Source organism: Macrotis lagotis, chromosome 1 (assembly GCF_037893015.1).
Source record: "Macrotis lagotis isolate mMagLag1 chromosome 1, bilby.v1.9.chrom.fasta, whole genome shotgun sequence".
Lineage (NCBI taxonomy): Eukaryota > Metazoa > Chordata > Mammalia > Peramelemorphia > Peramelidae > Macrotis > Macrotis lagotis.
Window position 1 is genome coordinate 545,314,628 of NC_133658.1, and position 24,102 is coordinate 545,338,729.

Below are 24,102 nucleotides of genomic sequence, written 5' to 3' on the forward strand. Positions count from 1 at the left end.
ACAACATTATGGAAATGCTTATTTTTTAATAATAAATGCTTCTTCATTAAAAAAAGAATAAAATCTTGATCCTGAAAATTATTTTAAAGAATATTTAGTGTATTTTGCAGGAAAGTTTTAAATACTGTAAAGGTAGATTTCACTGGAAGACCACCTAACAGAGGTCCACCTACTACTGTAGTTTCTTTGTGCTAGTGAACAGTCAGAGACATCTTAGAATGGGTCTCATCTCATTCAGTTCTTTTATTTTTACAAATAAAGAAACTGAGAACAAAGTAGATTCAGAGGGTTGACTAAGGTCACACTGTTATTTAGGGATAGAGTCAGGAGCCTAAGCTAGGCAGGTAGAGACCAGATCTAACTTCTGAACTAGTCGGTACTTTTTACATTAAAAACCACACTATTAGAGAACTAGCCTCTTGACAGCCTCTCTGGTAGCTATCAATTATCTGTGCTATTAGGAAATGAGAAAAGTAGATATTCCATCTATCTTAAAAATCTAGTCTTAAACTTCTTTAGCAGATCTGTTTTGGGGGGGTGGGGGAAGAGAGAGGGTGTTCAATCCTGTATTAAATCCTGTAAGGAATTCCAGGTGAGGAAACTCTTTCTTCACTGACTTATCAAAAACCATTATGCAAAAATTATCTTTGAGAATTACTAGGGAAGTTAAATATTTTTAGTCTAGGGTCATATAGCCAGTCCTCCTGACTCTGAGTACAATAAACCACTCTACTCCTCATCAAGACATTTTATCAGCAGTAAGACTGAACATAATTTCATCTCCCTGCCTAATGAGGCTATCATTAACAGCAAAAGTGCTATTAAATGATCCACAGACTAGGGCATTACCCCTGAATAAGTATAAAATAATTATGGTAAAAGCCATTTAGAAAAACAGAATGATGGCACAATGAATAGAGCCCAGGAATCAGGAGTACCTGAGTTCAAATTCAGTGTGACCCTGGGCAAGTCATTTAATCCTATTGCCCCCCCCACCTCCCTAAAAAAAAAAAAGAAGAGCAGAATGAAAAGAGCTTCTTATGTAATGTGCTTGAGCTCAATATTTCAGAATTACAGGTACAGATATCCCAGCTGTTCTTACTTTTTATCAGTTAAAAACTATTCATACCTTGTTTTTATGGCTTACTATGAGAAATTTAACTGCTAGTTCTTTGGGTTGCATATATCTGTACTTTGATCTGAGTTTCAGAATCCATTCCATGAACCCCGAATGAACCAGAATACCAAGGGTCAGCTGCTTCAGCTATGAGACATTCCTAAAGCATCCTATTCTGATACTATTACATAATGCTCTCCTGGTGGTATATTATTTCCCAGTAGCCTTGTTGATTTTCCTCACTGCAGAAATCTTTTTGCTCTTGATCCATACCACATTTTAACAATTCAGTGATTAGGATAGGTGAGGAAGAAAAGAAAGAAATAATTCTAGCATGTTACCCTTGCCCCCCGCTTAGTTTCCTCATCAGCTTCTGAATCAGGGCATTAATAGAGATCATAAGATCTGAAATTTGGAACTAGGAGAGACATTACCCTAAATTAGTCAAAATGCTAGGGAAAGATAAAAATTAATATTACTTCTGGTTTCTACTGCATTGATTTTATATTATCATTAATTTTATATTGCATCAATTTTTATATTTGAGTTAGTTTCTGCCTAAACTCACCTTGCTCAGAATGTAGTTTAAAGTTGTGGTTGAAAGGGAATATTGATTGTCATTATTCATGCAATTAATTAGCCCAGGGACATTTGCTTGTTGTCTAAGCCCCAACCAATTTAATCTGGTGCACTCCCTGCAAAAGTTAAGTTTTTTATCCCTGCCTGTCCTTGTACAATTAGAAGAGGTTTGATCCCACCCATGGCAACAACCTACTTAATGGTTCTAATCTTCTGGCCAAAATTGTAAGAGGTAGAAGAATTCCTTAAAACAATTGTCATTTCTTGGGTTGGCCAGGTGGATAGAGCATGGGCCCTGGAGTCAGGAAGACAACCTGAGTTCAAATTCAGCCTCAGACCTTAATTACCTAGCTGTGTGGCCTTGGGCAAGCCACTTAACCCCATTTGCCTTGCAAAAACCTAAAAAAAAGCAAAAACAATTATCATTTCTTAAAGTTAATTAAGAGAGGGGTGTGATTAACTACACCTGAATGCCAACCTACTTTTCCTAGTATAACCAATCACAAAATTCTGTAATTACTGTCAACCTGGGAAAAACTCAGACCAACTAGGTGGTTAATGAATGAAGTGAGGTGGTTATTAGTGTCAAGGAATTGAAACTCAGAACAGTATCCAGCCTTATTCTGACAGGAAACCTGGACAAGGGGATCCTTATAGGATATAGTTTTGGGAAAAATGGGTTTGAGGGATTGTAAGAATAAAATGACAGAGATGTCCTTGAAATATCTTTGTCCAGGAATAAAAGTGGTTAGAAACTTCCAGGGTATGCAGGGGTCTTCTTGGGAGCAGTTGGAAACTGCTGGTCAAGGTTAAGAACACAGATTTTCCATGGGGTTGATACAACCCAGACTTTCCCCCTCTTCTCCTGAGTGACAATAAAAAGGGTTTCCTTCCCCCATCCCTTCTCATTGGGGTCTCTGGTCTCCAAGTCTGACCCAACTTTGTTAAGTTATACATGTCACTGTTAATAAATTGATTATGTTTGGAGTCTGAGCTGAAGTCCAGAAACATGAAGTGATTTGTCCAGTATCCCAGAATTCAAATTTGGATTTTCTGACTTCAAATCCAACTCCCTTTGGCAAACTATACTCCCACCTTTTCTTTTCTGTCTTCTGATGTCTTGATGTGATATGTTCTGTCCATTTTTTTCCTAAAGATAAACATCATTTTATACACATAATAGGATATTTTGTGTTTAGCACTCTTTCTTCTAATCCCAAATAATTTGACATCATAAAATGAAAGATAATTTGCATTTCTAAATCAGAAAAGCATTTTGTACCAAACCAGATGCTTAAAGACAACAACTTTGTAACTTTCCACTTGCAGATGTACCACAGGGTTCCACTCTCTTAGTGCTCTCAAGTTAAGACAGGGTGGTCCAAGTAAAATGAATTAAGGAGAAAACTCTTACAGCAATCTAAGGATTTAGAGAAACTAGTGGTAGTGGGAGAAAAAGTGTCATACTAACTTTTTATTCCTTCATTTAGCATTTCCACAGGACTGTGTTTATAATCAACTTGGGTGTCATTTCATGAATTATTTCTCCCACTTTTCCCCAAAGCCCCCAAGCCAATGCCCTTGCCTAGTATTAATTGGACCATAGCTACAAAGAAGTGTGATCTTTCAGGTGAGCTATGCAGCCCCAGTCCTGGTCTACTTGATCACCTGTGACCCTCCTGCTTTTTATAGGAACTGTAGCCCTGACGTAATTTTCAGTTTGCAGGTTTGTTGACTTCATGCCAGCTTCCCATTGGTTTTTTCTGAAAATCTTAGGTATTATAATGACCAAGGTTATGCAAACCTACTGAGAAGGAAAATCGGATACACTGTTCCTGTTTACTTCCCGTCTAGAGGTGTTATGTTGGCATTGCCATGGCTCCTTCATAATTGTTATTTTTTCCCCTAATGTGGCTACAGTCCAGGGGTAAATAAAATGAATCCCAGACTGAATGGAAGGTGCTATGTACACGGAAAGGGCTATTTGAGAGCATCTGGTTATGATTTATATGGCTTTTTTAAAAAATAGGTGGGTTTTTTTCATGTTCCAGTTACTTAAATATGGCTAAAAGTGTGTTTTGGCATTTTTCCAAAATAAAATCTCTGCAATGAGAAAAATTTCAAATCTAACAATAACTTGAAAATTGGGAGTTAGACTACATAGTTTGAGGGTCCTCCCATTTGCCTTTGACTTGGATGTCAGTGATATGGGAAAGAGATAAAGGTAAAAGATGTGGCAATAATTCATGTTCTCTGTTTTTTTGCCCAGCTGGTCACTGACTACAGTTAGAGGCATCTATCTTTCTTTCTCCTTCCAGTCTTTCATGTGAAGTTGGACTGGAAGGTATAGCATAGATAAGGCAACTCTGATCTCCTGATCATCCCCTTGTTTCTTTTAGGAAGATAGGACTCTCCATTGTGGGACTAAGTGAGTACACCTGGAGCAAATCACAGCAATTCTTCCCTATAATTCCCAGATATTTCTATAGGTACATGACTAGTCTATATCAGATTGATTCAGTTGTCTCAGGAACAGGGGATGGAGAGGAAGGAGGAAGAGAATTTGGACCTCAAAATTAAAAAGAATGTTAAAAATTCTTTTTACATGTAATGGGGGGTAAATATTAAATAGATACATTTCAGTATGGAAGTGAAGGGGGGTTTGGGGGGGGGGGTTCCCATTTTCCCAAGGCCACACAGCTAGGTGTCTGAGGCCAGATTTGAACTCAGGTATTCCTGACTCCAGGGCCAGTGCTCTATCCACTGTGCCATCTAGCCACCCTGAAAGTGAAGTTTTTAATTGTACTTTGAAAGGGAGCCAAGAAATAGAAAAGAGGAGGGAGAATGTGCCAGGGCCTAGGGATCAGGGACAGTCAGTGTAAATTCCAGAGTTGGGAATCACTGAATATCAAAGAGTACAAGTGATAAGGAGTTAAGATTTAAGCAAGCTCTCTCTCTCTCTCTCTCTCTCTCTCTCTCTCTCTCTCTCTCTCTCTCTCTCTGATTGTCCCCTTTTCTATGAAGTAAATGCTGAATGAGTCAAGTAACTAACAGACTAGATCATACTTAGGCCGGAACCTGAATCTAATTTGCCACCTCAGTGACTTAATTTCATATGAGACTATGAAGGGGGTCTGTTAGTTATCCTTGAGAAAGGAGTATCTGTTAGTATATGGGTCAAAAACAAATTGAAATTTTTTTTTAAATCAACAAAGGTCCTACATGGGGCAAAATATGTAGCAGAAGACATTTTATTTTCAGGAATTTTTAAAAAATATTTGGAAAAATATAAAGTATGGTGTTAAGCAGGTAGGTGGGACATTGAATGGAGTGCTAGGTTTGGAAACAGAAAGATTCATCTTCCTTAGTTTAAATTTGGCTTCAGACACTTATTAGCTGGGCAAATTTAACTCTGTTAACCTTCCTCATCTCGAAAAATAAGCTGAAGAAGGAAATGGCAAATCACTACAGCGTCTTTGTCAAGAATACCCCAAATGGGGTCATAAAGATTTATGATTGATAATTGATCAACACCGCCAAAGAATTGTGTTAATGTTAAAGGGTTTCCCATTAAGTTAATGAAATGATTGGTGAACTGTCTCAGTGGCAGATGAATTAATAGGTTCTAACCCACTTTGGTTTCTGTAATGAAAAATCCTTGCAGAAGTTCAGAGTAGCAATATGCATCTCATGTCTAACAAACATAACAGACAGCAGCTGTAACACAGTGACAAATTTGCATTCCTCTAAGCCCTCATCTCTTCCCTTGAGTCACAACTAATTTAGAGGTTTACTGAGAAAGTTTGAGTATCTGTAGTTTCCATTCCCCCTTTTTTTGGAGGTGCTTAAGATAAAAACTGGGGACAGCTAGATAGTGCAATGGATAGAGCACCAGGCTTGGAGCCAGAAGGATCTGAGTTCAAATATAACCTCAAATACCTATGAGACTGTGTGACCTGGGCAAATCACCTAATCTCTGTTTGTCTTAGCTCCTCGTTTTAAAATGGGTAAACACTGGAGAAGGAAATAATCTACCCCAATATCTTCCTCAAGAAAACCCCATGGGAAAAAAATGCCCATTGAATCACATAGAGTCAGACACACTAAACAAGATAAAAGCTGCATCTGGGAGAGCTCAGGACAAACAAACAGAACTCTGTAGCTACCATTAGCAGCTGTATGTTTTATTCCATAATTCAAATTTGATTCATTTTCACCATTTCTTTGTTTGATTGAACAGTAAATTATAAGAGGTAAAATTTATATAGCACCTTAAGATTAGAAAAGTACTCATTGTAAATTATCTCATTTGAACTATTCTTTACAGATGATAGACTTGTATTTATTATTTCTTTATACATAGAAAAAAGATTTTTAAGTCTGCATAACTCAGCTTTAATATTTTATATATGTATATATATATGCTTTATATAACTCTTTAGCGTTGGTGTTTTATTACTATTTCTTCCCCCTTTTAGAAAAACAAAGAATATGAAAGTAGCCCAAGTCAAGGAATAAATCACCTTTATAATAACATTAGTCTTTTTATGAACTTTGAAACATTTTTAAAGGCCGAGCATGGTAGCTGCCACTGGGGAAAATGCATAGAATCCTGCAGTATGAGTAATAACCACATAAATGGAGTTCAGTAAATGTTTAATTATGTTAAAAATAATATATCTAGTTAAATCCCACCATGGAACAGTCTAGGGGAAAGTAAAGCCTATGTCTTTGTCTATTACCTGTTTCTAAGCATTCCCTAAAATCAAGAGATTCCCCCTAGAGTCTGTAATATCTTTACCAGGTACTATAGGGATCTTCTCCATCCTATTTAGAGAAATTCAATCCTCACAGATTGTTATATTCCACTGAATTTTCCATGTTTTCATTCTTCCTCTACAGACTAGTGTTGTCTTTATTTAATAGAGTCTTTGTTTTACTAAAGCAATGACTGGAGGGAATAGAAGTTATTTCTTTGTAACCACTTCCCTAAAGCTTTTATGCAATTCTTTTCACCTTCAATTCATAGTTGGGTTCCCCCCCTTCATTTTTTTCCCCTCTGTGTTTATTGCTGTTTCCTTTTTTGTCATTAATCACAAATGGAAGCCTGCTGAAATGACTGTGTATAATATCGTTCCTACCCTCTTATTTTCACACACCAGATCATTATCTTTCATAAAGTGAAAACTTAAATACTATATATCACATTTCTTTAAGTAAATAAATTTTCTACATAGTTTTAATGTATATCCCTGAGTCTTATAGCTTACTCCCCCTTTTAAGACTGGATCAGAGAAATAGCTATTTCTCAGTTCCTATAAAACGTATTCTGTTTTAGCAATCTAGCTGGACAGCACCATGTTGATAGCTGTGACTATTCAGTTCTTGAAACAGTGAACTTTCAGAATCTGAATCTGTATCTCTCTGGAAAAGAATGGGTACAGAGACTTATCATTATGTTGTTTGAGTATATGACTGGCTCTAAACAGACACACCAATTGTAATAATATTTGAGAAAGACTCCTTTTGAAGAGATCATTACTTCATTCATCAAACTCTTATTAAACACCTACAATCTGCCAATCTGGAAAAGAAAATGCAGATCATTCTAGTATCTTTGCCAAGAAAACTCCATGGACAGTATTGGTGAGATGGTCCATGGGATCATGAAGAGAACTAAACAACAATAACGTGCCTATCACCTTTGCTAAGCTATGAAAAATACAAAAGTGACATGTGCATAAACAAATATGATAATAGATAAAATATAATAGATGCAAAGGAAAGTACTTTTAAGAATATTTGAAGAGAGGAAGGTCACTTTCAACTGAATGATGAATGAGGAAAAAGTTCCCTTCAAAGGAAATATTTGTACCTCGAATGTTAAGGGAAGTAGATGAGGAGGGAGTGTGTTCCAGGAAAAGGGTCCTGTCCATACTAATGCAGAATTTAACATAGGAACACATAGCAACCTAATTTGTCCCCCAATGGTCTCAAAGAAAATAATATGAAATAAGGCTGAGCTGGAACTGGGTTATGGAAGACCTTAAAAGCCAAGCCAAAGAGCTCATATTTTATCCTATAGGCAATAGGAAGTCATTGAAGGTTTTTTTTAACCAACTATGTGACATGGCCAGACCTATGTGTAAGAAAGATTATTTTGACAGCTGTGATTTTAATAAGGTAGCACAATGTAGGGGAAAGATTGCTTAGTTTGGTATTAGGAGATGACAAGGGTTCAGATCCCACGTCCGACTGGTACTTTGTGTGACCAAAAGCAAATTTTTAAATTCTCTAAATCTGTTTCCTCACTTATAAAACTGGTGTGAGAAGAGACAGAGCCATTGGAATCTGAAAACAGACTGAAGTACTTTTTTTTTCCTCTCTCTATTCTTGATCTTCTGGGGGGGGGGGAGTTTATTACTCTTATAACAAGATTATTGTAATAATATAGAATAAGTAAACAAAAAAATTAGTTTAAAACTGGTATGAGAGAATAACTTTTTTTAGTTTTAATTAAAGATTTTATTTATTTTGAGTCTTTTTTGAGTCTATTTTGAGTCTATATTGAGACTTTCCCCCAATCTTACTTCCCACCCACCCCTACAGAAAGCAGTTTGTCAGTCTTTACATTGTTCCCATGTTGTACATTGATACAAATTGAGTGTGATTAGAGAAAAATCATATCCTTAAAGAAGAAACATAAAGTATAAGAGATAACAAGATCAGACAATAAGATATCTGGGGTTTTTTTTTCCCCTAAATTAAAGGGAATAGTCCTTGAACTTTGTTCAAACTCCATGCTCTTTATCTGGATACAAATGGTATTCTCCATTGCAGACAACTCAAAATTGTCCCTGATTGTTGCACTGATGGAATGAGCAAGTCCATTAAGGTTGATCATCACCCCCATGTTGCTGTTAGGGTGTACAGTGTTTTTCTGGTTCTGCTCATCCCACTCAGCATCAGTTCATGCAAATCCCTCCAGGTTTCCCTGAAATCCCATCCCTCCTGGTTTCTAATAGAACAATAGTGTTCCATAACAAACATATACCACAATTTGTTCAATCATTCCTCAATTCATGGGCATCCCCTCAATACCTAATTCTTTGCCACTACAAAAAGAGCTGCTATGAATATTTTTTGTGCAGGTGGAATTATTACTCTTTTTCATGATCTCTTCAGGGTACAGACCAGTAGTGGTATTGCTGGATCAAAGCATATGCACATTTTTATTGCTCTTTAGGCATAATTCCAAATTGCTGGATCAGTTCAAATCTCCAATGCATTAGTGTCCCATTTTTCCCACATCCCCTCCAACATTGATCATTATTTTTTCCTCATCATATTGGCCAATCTGAGAAGTGAACTGGTCCCTCAGAGATGTTTTAATTTGCATTTCTTTAATCATGTTTATAAGTGTCCTAAGTAGGATCTGAACTCATCTCTTACTAGCAACAGCACCAACACTTTTTTCCTATACTTTGCAAGAGGAGGAATATAATTAGGCAAACTCATCATCCTAGAATCCAAACTTTAAGAAAGTTTCTTGTGGAATTAATCACTAGGTTAATATCCCAACAACAACTTTTAGGGATGTATATTATTCTAGGATTTTTTAAAAACCACTTAATCCTTCCCATAATTTATGATCAAAGATGAAAAGTCAACATGTGATTAACAAGGCTTAGTGAATTCTATTCTTCATTCAAAATAATCAGCTTAATTTTTTTATACCAAGACTAATATTCAAAGTAATGATCATTCAATAAGATTAACAATTATAATAACAGCCACTTTCAAGCTTCTTTAACAATATTCATGGGTTGATGAAAATTCTATATATCTCCAGAGAGAGAGAACTAATGAATTCTGAATGCAGATTGAAACTTATTTTTTTCATTTTATTTATTTTTAACATGGGCTAATCTGGAAATAAGTTTTGCATGACTTCACATGTATCACTGACATCATATTGCTTGCCTTCTCAATGAGTGAGGGAGGAACTAAAGGGAGGAACAGAATTTGGAGCTCAGAATATTTAAAACCAAATAATAATAAAAATAATAAAATATCTTTTGAAAAATACTTCATGAGAAAATTCATCTGACTTCAAAGATTCAGTTTAAATCACCCAAATGTTATGCTTCATTTTGAAGACTGCCCCAGAATCAGACAATCATTCCAATATAGGAGCATAACTTTCAAACTGGAAGGAATATTTAGAATTGTTTAGTGTAAGCCCTTCCTTTTACACATGAGTAAACTAAGTCCCAGAAAGCTTAAAAGACTTCCCCAGATCACTCAGGTAATGAATGACAAAGCCAGAGTTCAAACCCAAGCAAAGAAACAATAGAAGTATTGTATCAGCTGTAAGACATCCATGCAAGTTTCATTTGCAAAGTTGACATCCCTAGCCCTTCAAGGGATGAGACTGTCCCAGCTCTATCAGAGACCCCATCATGTCAAGCCACCTCTCCAGGCATTCAGAGGATGGGTCCCACCATCCTTAGGAGCTTATAGGTATCCAGCCTCTTGTTGGACGCCTTTCGTTATTTTTCCCCATGGTTAAGGTTAAATCCACCATGGATTTTAAGATCTCTTTCTCCTTTCCTAACTAGAAAGAAATTATATTTATAAGAAGTTATCTTTCTGATCCTCACATGAAATGATTGCATTTTTTTCTATATCAAAGTTGGCTAGTAATTTCTCAAATGTGTGAATAAATAAACAATTTTACAAATAAGAAAATATTTAAGGGCTCTGAAACATAATTAGTATTTTATGCCATGTTTTCCTAAAACAAATGTATAGCTCAATCTGAAGACTTCCTGAAATACTGCCAGGGTCGCCAGTATAAATTTACTGAGTCATCTCTCCGTTAGAATTATCTTGTACTAAACACTTGGGTCTTAAAACAGTTCAATTAAACATGTAATTTGTAAAGGGTAGGAGACAAATATAAGAAAAGAATTTCAAATGAAGTTAATTTTCTCTTTAGGATGTTTATAGGGGTAGGGAGCAGCAGGGAGGGAGAACTGGTAGAAATACAAAAAGTAGACAACAAGCACACTTAATTTTTTATTCTAGTGCCTGATAAGAACTTATAGAAATATACGTAAATTTGACCATTCTTTTCCAGATAGATATTATCAGAAGTCCTATATATCTTGGAACCTGATTATTTTAGAGTATGCTCCTCATTTTACTTGGTGCAGAATGCACTCTAATAAATATAGCTCTAGGGGGGCAACTAGGTGATGCAGTGACCAGCCCTGGACTCAGGAGGACCTGAGTTCACACCCTGTCTCAGATACATAATAATTGCCTAGCTTCATGATTTTTGGCAAGTCATAACCCCATTGCCTTAAATAAAATTTTAAATACATATATATACATATATGTGTGTGTGTGTGTGTGTATGTATATATATATATATATATGTATATATATATATATATAATGAATTACAATTCAAGGGTTTAAATAATTTTTAAAAAAACTTAATAAGTTCCCAAGGCAGTGAATGATTTATTGCCAAATGAATAGAAAGGACCAATATTGCTAGAAGACTACCTAGTCAAATTTGACCTAATCTACTTACTAACTGTGTGACCCTGGACAAGTCACTAGTCTCCCTCTGTTTCCTCAACCATAAAATGTGCTGGAGAAGGAAATGATCAGTCACTCCAATATCTTTTGCCAAGAAAATTCCAAATGAACTATAAGCCTACAAAACTACTGAAGGGCAATAATGCTGGGCTGAGAGACTAGAGATCAGTACAAGTTAGAATGTCTTTAGGGCAGACTCTCCAGTCAAAGAAGAGACTTGGACTGCAGGTTGAAGATAGGTAGGATTTTCTTAGGTAAAGAAGGAAGGGGAGTAGCATCAGTGGTAGGTGGAACTGAGAAAATGAATAAATACTGAATTCTAATTGTGGTGAACAAATCTTGAAGAAAAATGTATATCATCAATTGCCTACATGACACTTGTCCCCCACTATTCCTCAGCAAAATTAGCAGTAGGCTTCTAATTTTGCTTAGGTTATCAGTGAATTCTGGGTTCCAATATTATTGGGTTATAGATCATTTTTCCACTTAAAATCAAATTTATACTTGCCTGCTAACTGATTCTTTGAGCACTAATTTTTTTAAACACTTTATTTGAGGCCTGTAAGATTTCTATTTATGTTTTTGGTCAGGAGGTAGAGAGAGAGAGAGAGAGAGAGAGAGAATATGAATGTGGGAAGAGAAAAGTTGAAGTTCACAGGGGATGAATTTAGAGACGAGGAACATGCAGAGCCTCTCTTGGTCTGCATTTTATTTTCTCTGAAAATAATTCATGAACTATAGTGTGATCTGTATTGCTCTTTTGGCTCTAAGACCTTTGCATTGTTCAGTCTTGTGGTCATGCTGTTTGAATGTGGGAACTATGTTCTTTTATAATTAATACTTGTGGGAGTCACATGTTGGGTTGGGAGCATAATCTTGAAGGAGTAGTTCCCAGAACTGGGTTTCTTGGCCAAGTTTAACATTCTTGTTCCTTAGGGATGATAAATGTCATCAAAACTTTTGGCCTTTTTAGGGACAGTTGTTTCTACAGCCTCGTGCGGTATCAATTACCCAGACAATAGACAACTTGCTTCCAGAGGTATGCTCTAGCCCCAGGAAGGTAAAATGTGATCCAATCTGACAGAATGGCCTTACAACATCTTGAGATGTTGGAACAGACCTGGAGATAGCATTAGTCTTCTCAGCATGTACTATGAACCACATCTAAAATGTCCCTTTCAGTTAAATATCTACCATTTGGATGCAGTAATACTAGTTAACATTTATAAAATGCCTTAAAGTTTGCAAAGCAAACACATCTGATCTTCAGAGGAAATTTGTGAGATAGGTACTTTTATTATCCATATTTTATGCTGAGCATACTGAGTCGGAGAGACTTTGCTGACTTGCCTAGGATCAACAGTAAATGTCTCAGGCAGAATATGGGCTCAGATCTGTCTTGTCTCCAGACCTGGCATTCAATCCTCTGTGCCACTTAGCTGCCCCAGTCCATTTATTGCAACACTCACTCTCAGCTGTTCAGTGATGTTACTGTCTGGGGTTTGCCACATTGGAGGACTACTCTGGTAGTTTAATAAGATGGTCTTTTGTTCATTTAAAATGCTGAAGTCCTTTAAAGCACTGTATAGTTCAATCTCACTTGCTTTCCACACCTTTAATCCTGGATCCATTTCTTTATCCTTTCTCGCTCCCTCCTCATCCTGTGTGTATTGATAGACTGATGCAAAGAGCACTAAGACCTGAGTTCAAATCCAGCTCATGTACTTACTAGTTGCATGACCAAGTGTCAACTGGCTGACTCACTTTCTTCATCTGTAAAATGGGGGTCATAATAGTTCCCAGGGTTTTGGTGAAGATCAAATAAGATTGTTTATAAATTGTTGAGCAGTGTCTGTTGCATAGTTGGTTGCTTAATAAATAGCTATCATCATCACCATCATTAATAATAACAATAATAATAATACTCGCACTTCCTACCTTAGAAAGGAAAACACTAAAGCACCATTTTTATAGTTTCAGTGCTTAATATATAGTATATAATATATAGTATATAGTATATAGTAGGTGCTTACTAAAGTCTTGTCAAATGAATTCATAGATGAATGAGTTATTATTACTATTATTGAAGTTGAGTCAATAAATTTAATCTTCAAAACACTTAATTTCAAAGCAGATTTGTCACTAATCTTAACTACTAATAACTAATGTTTATATTGTGCATCTAAAAAGTTCACAGAACATTTTACATGGATTATTTCATTTGATCTCACCTCAACCCTGTAAGGTAGGTACTGTATTATTCAATTGCAAGCATGTATTAAGCACCTACTATTTGCCAGACATCTGGGCTAAGTGCTAGGAATACAAAAAGAAGCAAAAGACAGTCCTTGCTCTCCACAAGCATACAGTCTAATGAATAGACAACATGCAAACAATATACAGAGGATAAATAGGAAATAATTTAGAATAAACACTGTAATTAAAAGAGTTTGGAAAAGCTTCCTGTAGAAGGTGGGATTTTAGGTGGGAATCTTCATCATCATCAGCACCATCACCATCATCATCATCATCATCATTATTATTATCATCATCACCATTTGACATACCAGGGAAATATGATAAGAGAATTAAGCTACTAACCCAGGCTACTAATCTGAAGCAAGATTTGAACTCACATTTTCCTGCTTCCCAATTTCCTGTTTTTTCAGTGCTCTACCTTTCCCCTACCTAATTTCTGGTGAATCATGGAGGTACATAATAAAATTAACTACTGTCTATGAAAATTGACCATAGCGACAAATTCTTTCATGTATACCAAATACATAGACATGCCCCAGTCATTTCACAGTTTTTCTCAATGTCCTATTTCCACGGAGAAAATTTTATCTAGATACCCTGCCTTTAAGGATAAAATTGCATTTTTTTTTCCCAGTTTGTAAACAGAAACTTTCTCTCTTAGTTTTTCTTGAGGAAGCTTTGGAAAACAAAAGGCTCTGGTGACTTTTTTACATACCAAAGTGGAAAGGAATGTGATTCCCACTAGGAAGCTGGATCCAGATTCTCCTAGGCTGGGGTAGCAGCCTTCATCTCTGCCATTTATGGCCTGAATTAGAAAAAGGATAGCACTTTATTTACCCTTTGTTTTAGTCTGGCTGTCTGCAGCCCTGGAAGTCCTGCATTTCTTTTAATGAAATCTTTTAATGCCTCTAGGGAGGCATTTTGATTTTAGGAGAGGTAAGGAGGGGCCTGTTTGTTCTCTGTTGGATTCATTGCCCAGAATTGATTGACTCTTGGGGCAAAGAGAAAAGGCATTTGCTTGATGGGGCTTCCTGACACTTAAGCAATTAGACCTGAGAATTGGAGACTGGGGTAAAGACCTGCAGCCTGAGGGTCTTAGAGGCCCCACCTGAAGGAAAACAGTTCTCTTTAGCTACTGTCTTAATGGAAATCACAGAGATAAGAATTAAGAGTCCTTTTCTTTTCAAAATCTATAGGACAGCATCAGATCACTGCTAAAGAAACAAACTAATTCATCCAAGTTTCAGTGAAATGAAATTCTCCTATTATATGTTTTTTTTATTTTAATTATTTAAGGCAATGGGGTTAAGTGACTTGCCCAAGGTAACACAGGTAAGGAATTATTATGTGTTTGAGGCTGGATTTGAACTCAGCTGCTCCTGACTCCAGGGCCCGTGCTCTATCTACTGTGCCATCTAACTGCCTTTATATAAATTTTAAAGCAAAAATTTGACTCATTTTCAAAGTATTTTTATAAGCATTGGGTATACAAAAAAAAAAAAGATTAAATTTAAAACAATCCCTGCCCTGGAGGAGTTTACAGTTTAATGGGGGAGACAATTTACAAACAAATTGATACAAAGCAAGCTATATACAAGATAATTAGGAAATAATTAAAAGAGATGACATTGTGTTAGAGCAGGCATCCTGTAAAAGATGGGATTAAAAAATAGTTACAGATGAATGTCTGCATTCTTCATAGGTCTGAGAGGCTTAGGAAGCCTTTAAAGAATATATTGTTGATTTCAAATCAACTTCTTGAATACAGATTTATTTCAATCTATTTTAGAAAATATAGTTTAATTTCAGATCAAATTCCTGAATACAGATTTATTTCAATATATTTTCTAAAATATATTCATTTCAGGTCAGTTTCTTGAATACAGATTTATCTCAATATATTTTCTAAAATATATTGTTTAATTTCAAATCAACTTCCTGAATACAGATTTATTTCAATCTATTTTAGAAAATATAGTTTAATTTCAGATCAGCTTCTTGAATACAGATTTATTTCAATGTATTTTAGAAAATGTATAGTTTAATTTCAAATCAATTTCCTGAATACAGATTTATTTCAAGAGTCAGTTTCTAATGATTGGAAGATTTCTGCTGTTTCAGCCATTAGAACCTGACACCTTGCTGAATGATGGGAGCAGAATCTGGGGAACACTGTCCACCTTCTCAGGAAGAATGATAGATCCACTCTTATCAGCAATACGATGCTCAAAGATAACTCTAAAAGACCAACAATGGAGAATGCCAACCTCCTTCAGAAAAAGGAATCTGAATTCAGAGCAAAGCAATGCAAATCATACTTTTTTTTTAATATTTTTTTTCCCTGTTGGGGCTTTTTGTTCTGATTCTCCTTTCACAGTGTGACTAATCTGGAAATATTTGTAACATGATTGTATGTGGATAAACTATATCATATTACTATGGTGGGAAGAGGGAAGGGAAAAAACTTTACAAAAATGAATATTGAAAATTATTTTTTCATGTAATTGGAAACATAAATAATAAAAAGAGGGGCAGAAGAAAATGACATCTACAATGCATCATCTGAATCAAAGAAGTTGATTTGAAATTAAACAATATATTCTTTAAAGCTCTAAGTCTGCTAGTCTACCCTCCTATGATCCCATTCACCATCCCTATTATTTTCCACATCCTCCCTCCATGGCCACTATTCTCTCTCTATATGCAAGCTTCTTGTGGGCAGGGAATTTTGTTTTTGTAGTCCTAGCACTTAATGCTTGATTCATGAATGTATAATGAATGCTTTCTTTTGTTCACTCATTCATGAAAAGGGGAACCAGTTTCTCTTTTTCATTATTTTTAATGTGCCTTATTTTGTTCTTCCTTTAGATCCATCAGATGATGAAGAAATGGGAAAAGACACAAAAATATTAGAAATGATGCAGCAGGAACCAACCCCTGTGCCTGCTTCACCCAAAAATGATGAGCAGGTAACCTTACATTATTTAATGGCATAATTTTGTAGCTTCTGGAGCTAGCTTTTCTCCCTTTCCCATTCAAATTGGAAGTTTCCTATGCTCCATAATAAACTACTGTATAAAGTTATGGGGGAAAAAGAAATGAGGCAGAAGAAGGGGTATCACCTGGAGTCTCAATGGGCAATAAAAGAATTATTGTCAAAAAAAAGAGAATTATTGTCAGATGTCCTTAACCCTTTTTGTAACAGCTGTGGTGTAATGGAAAGAGTGATGGATTAGGAATCAGTGTTAGTGAATTCTCACTATGACTAATGGTTAAACCCATATATTAAAAAATATATTAAGAGAAATATTAAATATATATACAGAAGTCTCATTCTTTCAGCAATTTTCCATATTCATTTTACCTAACAATTTTTATATATTAAAAATCAGGACTGCTAAAGAAACAAACTGATTCATCCAAGTTTCAGTGAAATGAAATTCTCCTATTATATGTTTTATTTTTTATAATTTTATTTATTTAAGGCAATGGGGTTAAGTGACTTGCCCAAGGTAACATAGCTAAGGAATTATTATGTGTTTGAAGCTGGATTTGAACTCAGCTTCTCCTGACTCCAGGGTCCGTGGTTTCATCAATCTAGGGTATTATTCTCTGGTGAAGAAACTCCCTCTACCATCTCTACAAGTTACAGACTTAGAGAGTAGCCTAGAGGCCTGAAATGATTTGCCCAAGGTCATATAGCCAATGTGTCAGACAGATTTTTCAGTCATTTAGTAAGCATTTATTGAGTACCTATATGGCAAAATGGGGATCAAATGAGATAATATTGATCACTTAGTCCCTTCCCTTCCTCTTCCCTTAAAGAGTTGTCTGGAACTATTTAAACTCTGAGGGTTTAAATAGCTTGCCCAGAGTCACATGGGCGAAATAGGAACCCACATCTTCCTAAATCTGAGACCAGTGGTCCATCCATCACTCCTTGTTGAGATACTTGTTGAGATAACACGTGGATGTTAAGTATTAAATCCTATGCTTTGAACATTATCAACTTTGTAAGTACATGAGGGGGGAAGCAAGACTAAGCCATCACTTGTGTGTAAAAGAGCAAGAGGTCTTAATGTACTCTAAGCTCCATTCAGCAGCTTCTATCTTGGCTTGCACTGATTGCCCTGTATTGGATTCAAGGAAGGCAGTGGTTCCAAGGCAGGCTGCTGGGATCAGACCACATCTCAGACATTGTACTCACGTCTGGGTTCCACATTTTAGGAGAAGCGTCAACAAACCTGAGGATGTCAGCTAGGACCTGAAGGAAATGGAAGACAGTAGTGACGTATGGGGGATCACTGCAGGAACTGAGGATATTTGTTCTGTAGAAGAGAAGACTGGGAAATGGGATCAAGAAGCATAACAATCTGTCTCCAAGCTATCAGAGATTAGACTTGTTCTTCTTAACTTTGAAGACTTGAACTAGGAGAAATCATTGAAAATAGCTGAAGGCCACATTTAAATTTGAAACTTTTTAAAAAATTGCTAATAGTTCTGGCTGTATAAAAGTAATGACATCTGTTTTGTTAGGTAATAGATTTACCAAGAGGCAGGAAAGGGGAGAGGAGTGAACCAGGGGGTACCCAGCACAAGAGTGTCTTGTTCCTTGGAGTTGAAACAAGGCCAAATGGAGTGAGTAGAGGCTAATTTCTGCCCTCTATAAAGGAAGGCATTGGGAGAAATTTGGTACTCCACCCTCCAGTCCTCCAATCAGGTTGGAGAGCAGGCTGAGGGAAGTGATCAGGGCTCATAGTGATGAGATTAAGGCATGAGCTTAAGCTGGCTGGGGGCCATCATGTTCCTTGGAGTTGAGACTAGGCAGAGCAGCAGATACAGAGTGGAGTGAGCCACTGTAAGAGCCCCATTCCCTTCCTCCAAAACTCAAACAAATGATAACATTTTGAATTTCAACTAATTTTCTAATAGCCTTTCTCAAATTTCAGGATAACTTTGACTTTTCCTATGTTGGAGCAGTCCCTTAAATAATAGAAAATTGGTTTTACCTAAATTCTCCACCTCTAGGGGTGACTAGTGAATAGAGCACTGGCCCTGGAGTCAGGAGTACCTGAGCTCAAATCTGGTCTCAGACACTTAATAATTACCTAGCTGTGGGGCCTTGGACAAGCCACTTAACCCCATTATCTTGCAAAAGCCTAAAAAAATAAAAAAATAATTCTCCACTTCTTTCAGCACTAGGACTTGTAAGTAGTCTCAGATCTCTTGGCATTCACAACTTTTGCTCCTCAACTTCCTAACTGCAGATTCCTTTTAGTTTGTTAAACCGTCACATTTGATTAATTTCCTCATGAGAAATTCCATTCTTTTGAATCTTATCTTCTTTTTGGCATTTCAAGCCACTAGGTAGCTCCTTCTTCCATTCTGGTCTTTATACTTTATATCTCATTTGTACAGTTCAGCCACAGTGGCCTAACTTGTTGCTGCTCAAACATAACTTTATGCATTTACACTAGCTGTTCCGAAGACCGGGATGTTCTATCTTTTCTCAACTTCACATCTTAGCTTTTCTGGCTTCCTTCAAGACCCATTGTTATTCCCATCACCAGTCCCAACCCTCTGAGATAACCTTCTGTTAATGCTGCATATATCTTGCATTACATTGTTAGAGGAGATGTGATTGTCTTGTTGTGACTTTTGAGATTGATCCTCCATTTTTCACCTACAGCTATGTATAATCCTGGACCCCACTGTTGATCATCACAGTTGACCTACTCTGTATCTGACACATACCAGTTTGTCCCTCCTTAGGCAGCCTATCTCTTCCCCTCCACTCACCACCAGCTCTGAAGACTCATGATATTGGTACCAGATATGGTATAGGCTTCCAACTGTCTTTACCCCTTCTGTAGCTCAGAACTCCCAGATTTGAGTGATGCTCCAACCTTCACCTCCCCAAGAGCAGGGACCATAGGCACGAGCCACCTCTCTAGGCAACATAATTATATTTCCATATTGTCTCCCCCCATTAAAATATGAACTTTTTAAAAATGTTTATTGAGTGTCTACAGACTGTCTCATTGTCTCATTCCATGTTCAGGGTGTCTTCCTACAATCCTCTATTTCTCTCTCCATTGGAGGGTTCACATCTTCTTTATTCCACCCCTGGCTCCTATTGGACCAACTTTTTTTTCCTCCATTTTTATATATTGAGATCATAGACTCTTTCAAAGACTTATAATTCATACCTCTAGTAGCCTCATTTTCTTCCAACTACTTCCCAATTTAGGTTCTGTCACTTTCCCTACTCCTGCTTCTTTCTCCTCCTCCCTAAAATCTCTACATAGCATTTAATATCTAAATCTACTTCAAATTTTTTTTGTCTCATTTTCCTCTATTCCTCCTTTACTCCAACTACTTTTCATCCCTTTTTTCTTTTGGACATCACCAATGCTACCACCAGTGTTTAAAAAAACAGCTCAGCATCCTTGTCCCCATTATTATTATTATTATCATTATTATTACTGTTTGGTCCCAAGTTCACATTTTCTCTCCCTTACTGTTTTCTATCAATGATGTGTTGGCAATAATAAAGTAGGACTTCTCAGACAACCTTGTTTTACTCTTCTTGAGACCTTTGTCACCTTTATAATCCTCCTGTTCCCAGTTTGAATGCCAGTCACATCTGTTTATGATTTTCCTTTATCTCAAACTTGGGTGGTAACATGTGATTTTTAAAGAATTCCCTGTACTGCCAGTCTGTTCAATTCTAAAATGATTGTGTTCTGTAAGCTTCTTGTCATTGTAGTATGAGTTATAGTCCAGACTGAATGGAGGCCCTGTAGTGCCTGTCCATTAATGCGTATATCTGAGACAGACAATGCAGATGGACAGTGCAATGGACCCAGAACTGAGCAGATGGGATTCAGCTTAACTTTGGAAAATTACAACATCCTTTTAATCACTTCAACCTTCTCCCTGAAAAAAAATATGTGGTTTATGTTCTTAACATCATTATTCTTCTGGTGATACTGTTTCACCATGTCATGAAATATATTATTATTTCCAAAAAATTGAAGTTGAGGATCTCCTAAACATGATAGAGAGGCAATACTGGGGTGTGAACAAACTGCAAAATTGAAAAAAAAAAGGAAATGAAAGCCTTCTAAAACCTGGAGGATGAGTCATTTGAGTGGGACTGTAGTATCAGAGTCTAAGGTGGCTCATTGTATAGAATACTGGGCCTAGAGTTAAAAGACTTGAATTCAAATCTGTTTTGATGTATGCTAGCTGTGAGATCCTGAGCAAGTCACTTAAGCTCTGTTTGCCTTAGTTTACTGGAGAAGGAAATAACAAAGCATTCCAGTATCTTTGCCAGGAAAGTCCTTTGGATAGTATTGGTGTGCTATACTCTATAGGGTCATGAAGAATTGGACACAGCTGAACAGCAACAACATAGTTTCAGGGTAAAGATTCATTAGGGGAATAGAGGATAAAAGGTTAACAATCCAGGAACAGGAAATAGCCTAAGTAAAGCGGGGAAAGGGGGAAGCTTCATTTCAAGTTATAGGCAGCTAGGAGAGTGGATAGAATAACAGTCCTGGGGTCAGAAAGACCTGAATTCAAAGCCAACCTTAAGCAATTCCTGGAAGTGTGACTCAGGGCAAGTGACTTAACCTCTGCCTCAGTTTCCTCATCTGTAAAATGAAATAAAGATACATACCTATACACACACACACACACACACACACACACACACACACACATAAAATAGCACCTACTTCCCCTAGGGCTATAATGAGGATTAAATGAAATAACAAAGTGCTACAGATTAACTGTGAGTTATTCCCCTCTGCATATTTCAGGTCTTAAGCAAACTGGGCTTCCTTCCACTCTCTAGAAACACTCCATATTCTTCTCCTTTTTTATGTTACTTGGACTATTTCCTATTTCTTGATATTTTGCCCTCTTTTTTTTTCCCTCTATTCTTCTATTCAACTTCTTGTTATTATGTTATTATTCACTCATTTCTGTCATTTCTGACTTTTTGTGTCTCCTTTTGGCAAAGACCTTGGGTTGGTTTGCCATTTCCTTCTTCAGCTCATTATACAGACGAGGAAACTGAGGCAGGTAGTGTTAAGTAATTTGTTCAAGGTCAAGTGTCTGAGCAAATGGCACATTCTCCAGGAACTCTGCCATGATTCCCTGTGCCGAGCATAGTCTTCCACACACAAGGGGTATTTAATAAATATCTGTTGATATTATTCAATTTTATTGACAAGATTGCTCAGTGAGCTTATAAGAATCAAATTTGAAAAACTGATTCCACAACTACAGTATAGTTTAATTGTTTTATATATATGTTGTATTAAAGCCTTGAATTAAGCTTTTCTTTACACTAGGATAAGTTTTTCTCTTCAGTCAGATAAGCTGCCCCATTTGTAAATATAAAACAACATATGATGACTAAAGGTCTATTAAAGCCCTGGTTAAGGGCATTAATAGATCTATCATCATCATCATATGTTACATTTTTAGTTTTGCTCCCAAAGCAGTGTTCTGAAGAGAAGGCTTATTCTAATCTGTCTTTGCCACAGGCATACCTCACTGTATCTCACACTCCATTACCTATTACCCCATCAGCTGAATTAGAATATTACAGACTCTCCTTAACTGTACACCTACATCATCTCTAGCAACCAGTTCGTGTCTAAATTATATGGAAACGGTCCTTATTCTTGGCCTGCTTTATTCCAGAGACTTGCCAACATTTCTCATTTTTTTTTCTCTCCATATGTTTCTTCCAAAATAAATTATACGCTGTCCTACTCCTAGAGATGACATCATATTCTTTCATCCCTGGCATCAGTCACTTCAGGAATGTCTTTCAGAGTCATCCCTTGTGAGTTCACAGTGAAAGTTCCCAGAATATAATCCCTTCTGTGGGATTTTAATGAATTCCTCTTGGACTCTTATCTGTGATGTTCATAGATTTTGAATAGTGCTGTGAACTGTTATTTTCCCCTCAGGGGTATGTAGGATTTCTTTTTCCTCACTATCGTATGCGTGTGTGTGTGTGTGTGTGTGTGTGTGTTTGTCTTGAAAACAATTAAGATACCACAAGAAAGCAAGAACACTGACATCTTTTTTTCTTCATTCTTTCCTCAAAATTCTCTTTACTTACTTCTCCTTACCTTAGCATGAATTTTGCCATATCTGTAGCCTGCCTACTTCCCAGAGCTCTTAAGTAAGGATCAAATGAGATGATTTTTATAAAGCATTTAGCACATTTCCTTGCCCATTTTATTGTTCAATCATTTCACGGTCTTGTCCAACTCTTCCTGATCCTACGTAGGATTTTCTTGGCAAAAATCCTGGAATGATTTGCCATTTCCTTCTCCAAGTCATTTTACAGATGAAGAAACTGAGGCAAACGGGTTAAGTGATTTTTCCCAGGGTCACCCAGCTGGCAAGAGTCTGAGGTCAGATTTGAACTTGGGTCTAACTTGAGGCCCAGCAGTCTATCCACCACAACACCTAGTTGTACTTGCCTGGTACGTTATTGTAGCTTAATCAGTATTTGTTTCAAGTCTAAACTACTAATTGTTCATTATCATCCTGCTCACCCTTCAGTTAAAATTATATTCCACCTTTCTTTCTTTCTTCATCTTGCTCTAAATGTTGCTACAATTTTCCTTTCCTTTCTTTTTTCTCCTCCTTCTTTCCCTTCTTCCCCATCATTTCCTTCTTCTTCTCTTCCTCCTCCTTTTTCTTCTTTTCTTCCTTTCTTCTTCTCTCTTTTCCTCCTCCTTCTTCTCCTTTTCTTCTTTATTTTTTCTTTCTTCTTCTCCTCCTCCTCTTGTTCTTCTCTTTCTTCCTTTCTTCCCTCTCTCCTCCCAATCAGTCGTTCCCTCTAGCTGCTATAAAAACACAATGAACCTAGTCCTCCTCTTCACAGGTAGTAGACATTTGACCTTTTTCCATAAGTCTCTGAGAGACTTTACATCCCATGAGATCAGTGGAAGCAGTATATTTATAGCATATTTTTTTCAAAAAAGATTTACAGTCATTTAAAGCTTTACTAGCTATTCATCACAAAACTGGAAAATCTCAGTTTCACAAAGATGGGATCTAACTAAGGAACCTGTGGAATTATTTGTTGATTTATTGAATAGACTATGACCAGATTCAAAAGTAGGCTAAAAAAGGAAATTCTAGTACATTCAAACTTTTGACACCATTTTAAAAAATTAATCTACACCTTCCTCTTTTGAATTCTTTCCACATTCTATTGAAGGGTTTTCTGGTTTTGTTGTTATGCTTCAAAGTGCCAGAAATGCCCTCTTTCTATTTAAAGATAAGACCCTTGTGTTCTTTTCCACAGATGCTCATATTGAAGTCCCTCAGTCTCATCCTGTCCCCATTATAGATGACAATACACCTTAAAAATCCATATCAAATCTATATTCATAAAAATGAATCTGGCTCTTTAGAAAGTTGACTGGCCCATTTGGCTTTGGCTCCACAAAGTTATATCCATTAATGGTACCGTGCTTTAATGAGGTCAGTAAACA

General features: G+C 36.6%; 1 protein-coding gene across 1 annotated transcript in view; it reads left to right on the forward strand.

Annotated features, from left to right (window-relative positions):
• Positions 1 to 24,102, forward strand: part of CMSS1 (cms1 ribosomal small subunit homolog) — a 431,391-nt gene that overhangs the window by 366,628 nt on the left and 40,661 nt on the right. Inside the window, exon 2 of the mRNA XM_074214320.1 lies at positions 16,436 to 16,536. Coding sequence (XP_074070421.1) covers positions 16,436 to 16,536 — 101 coding nt within the window. The remainder of the gene's footprint in view (positions 1 to 16,435; positions 16,537 to 24,102) is intronic.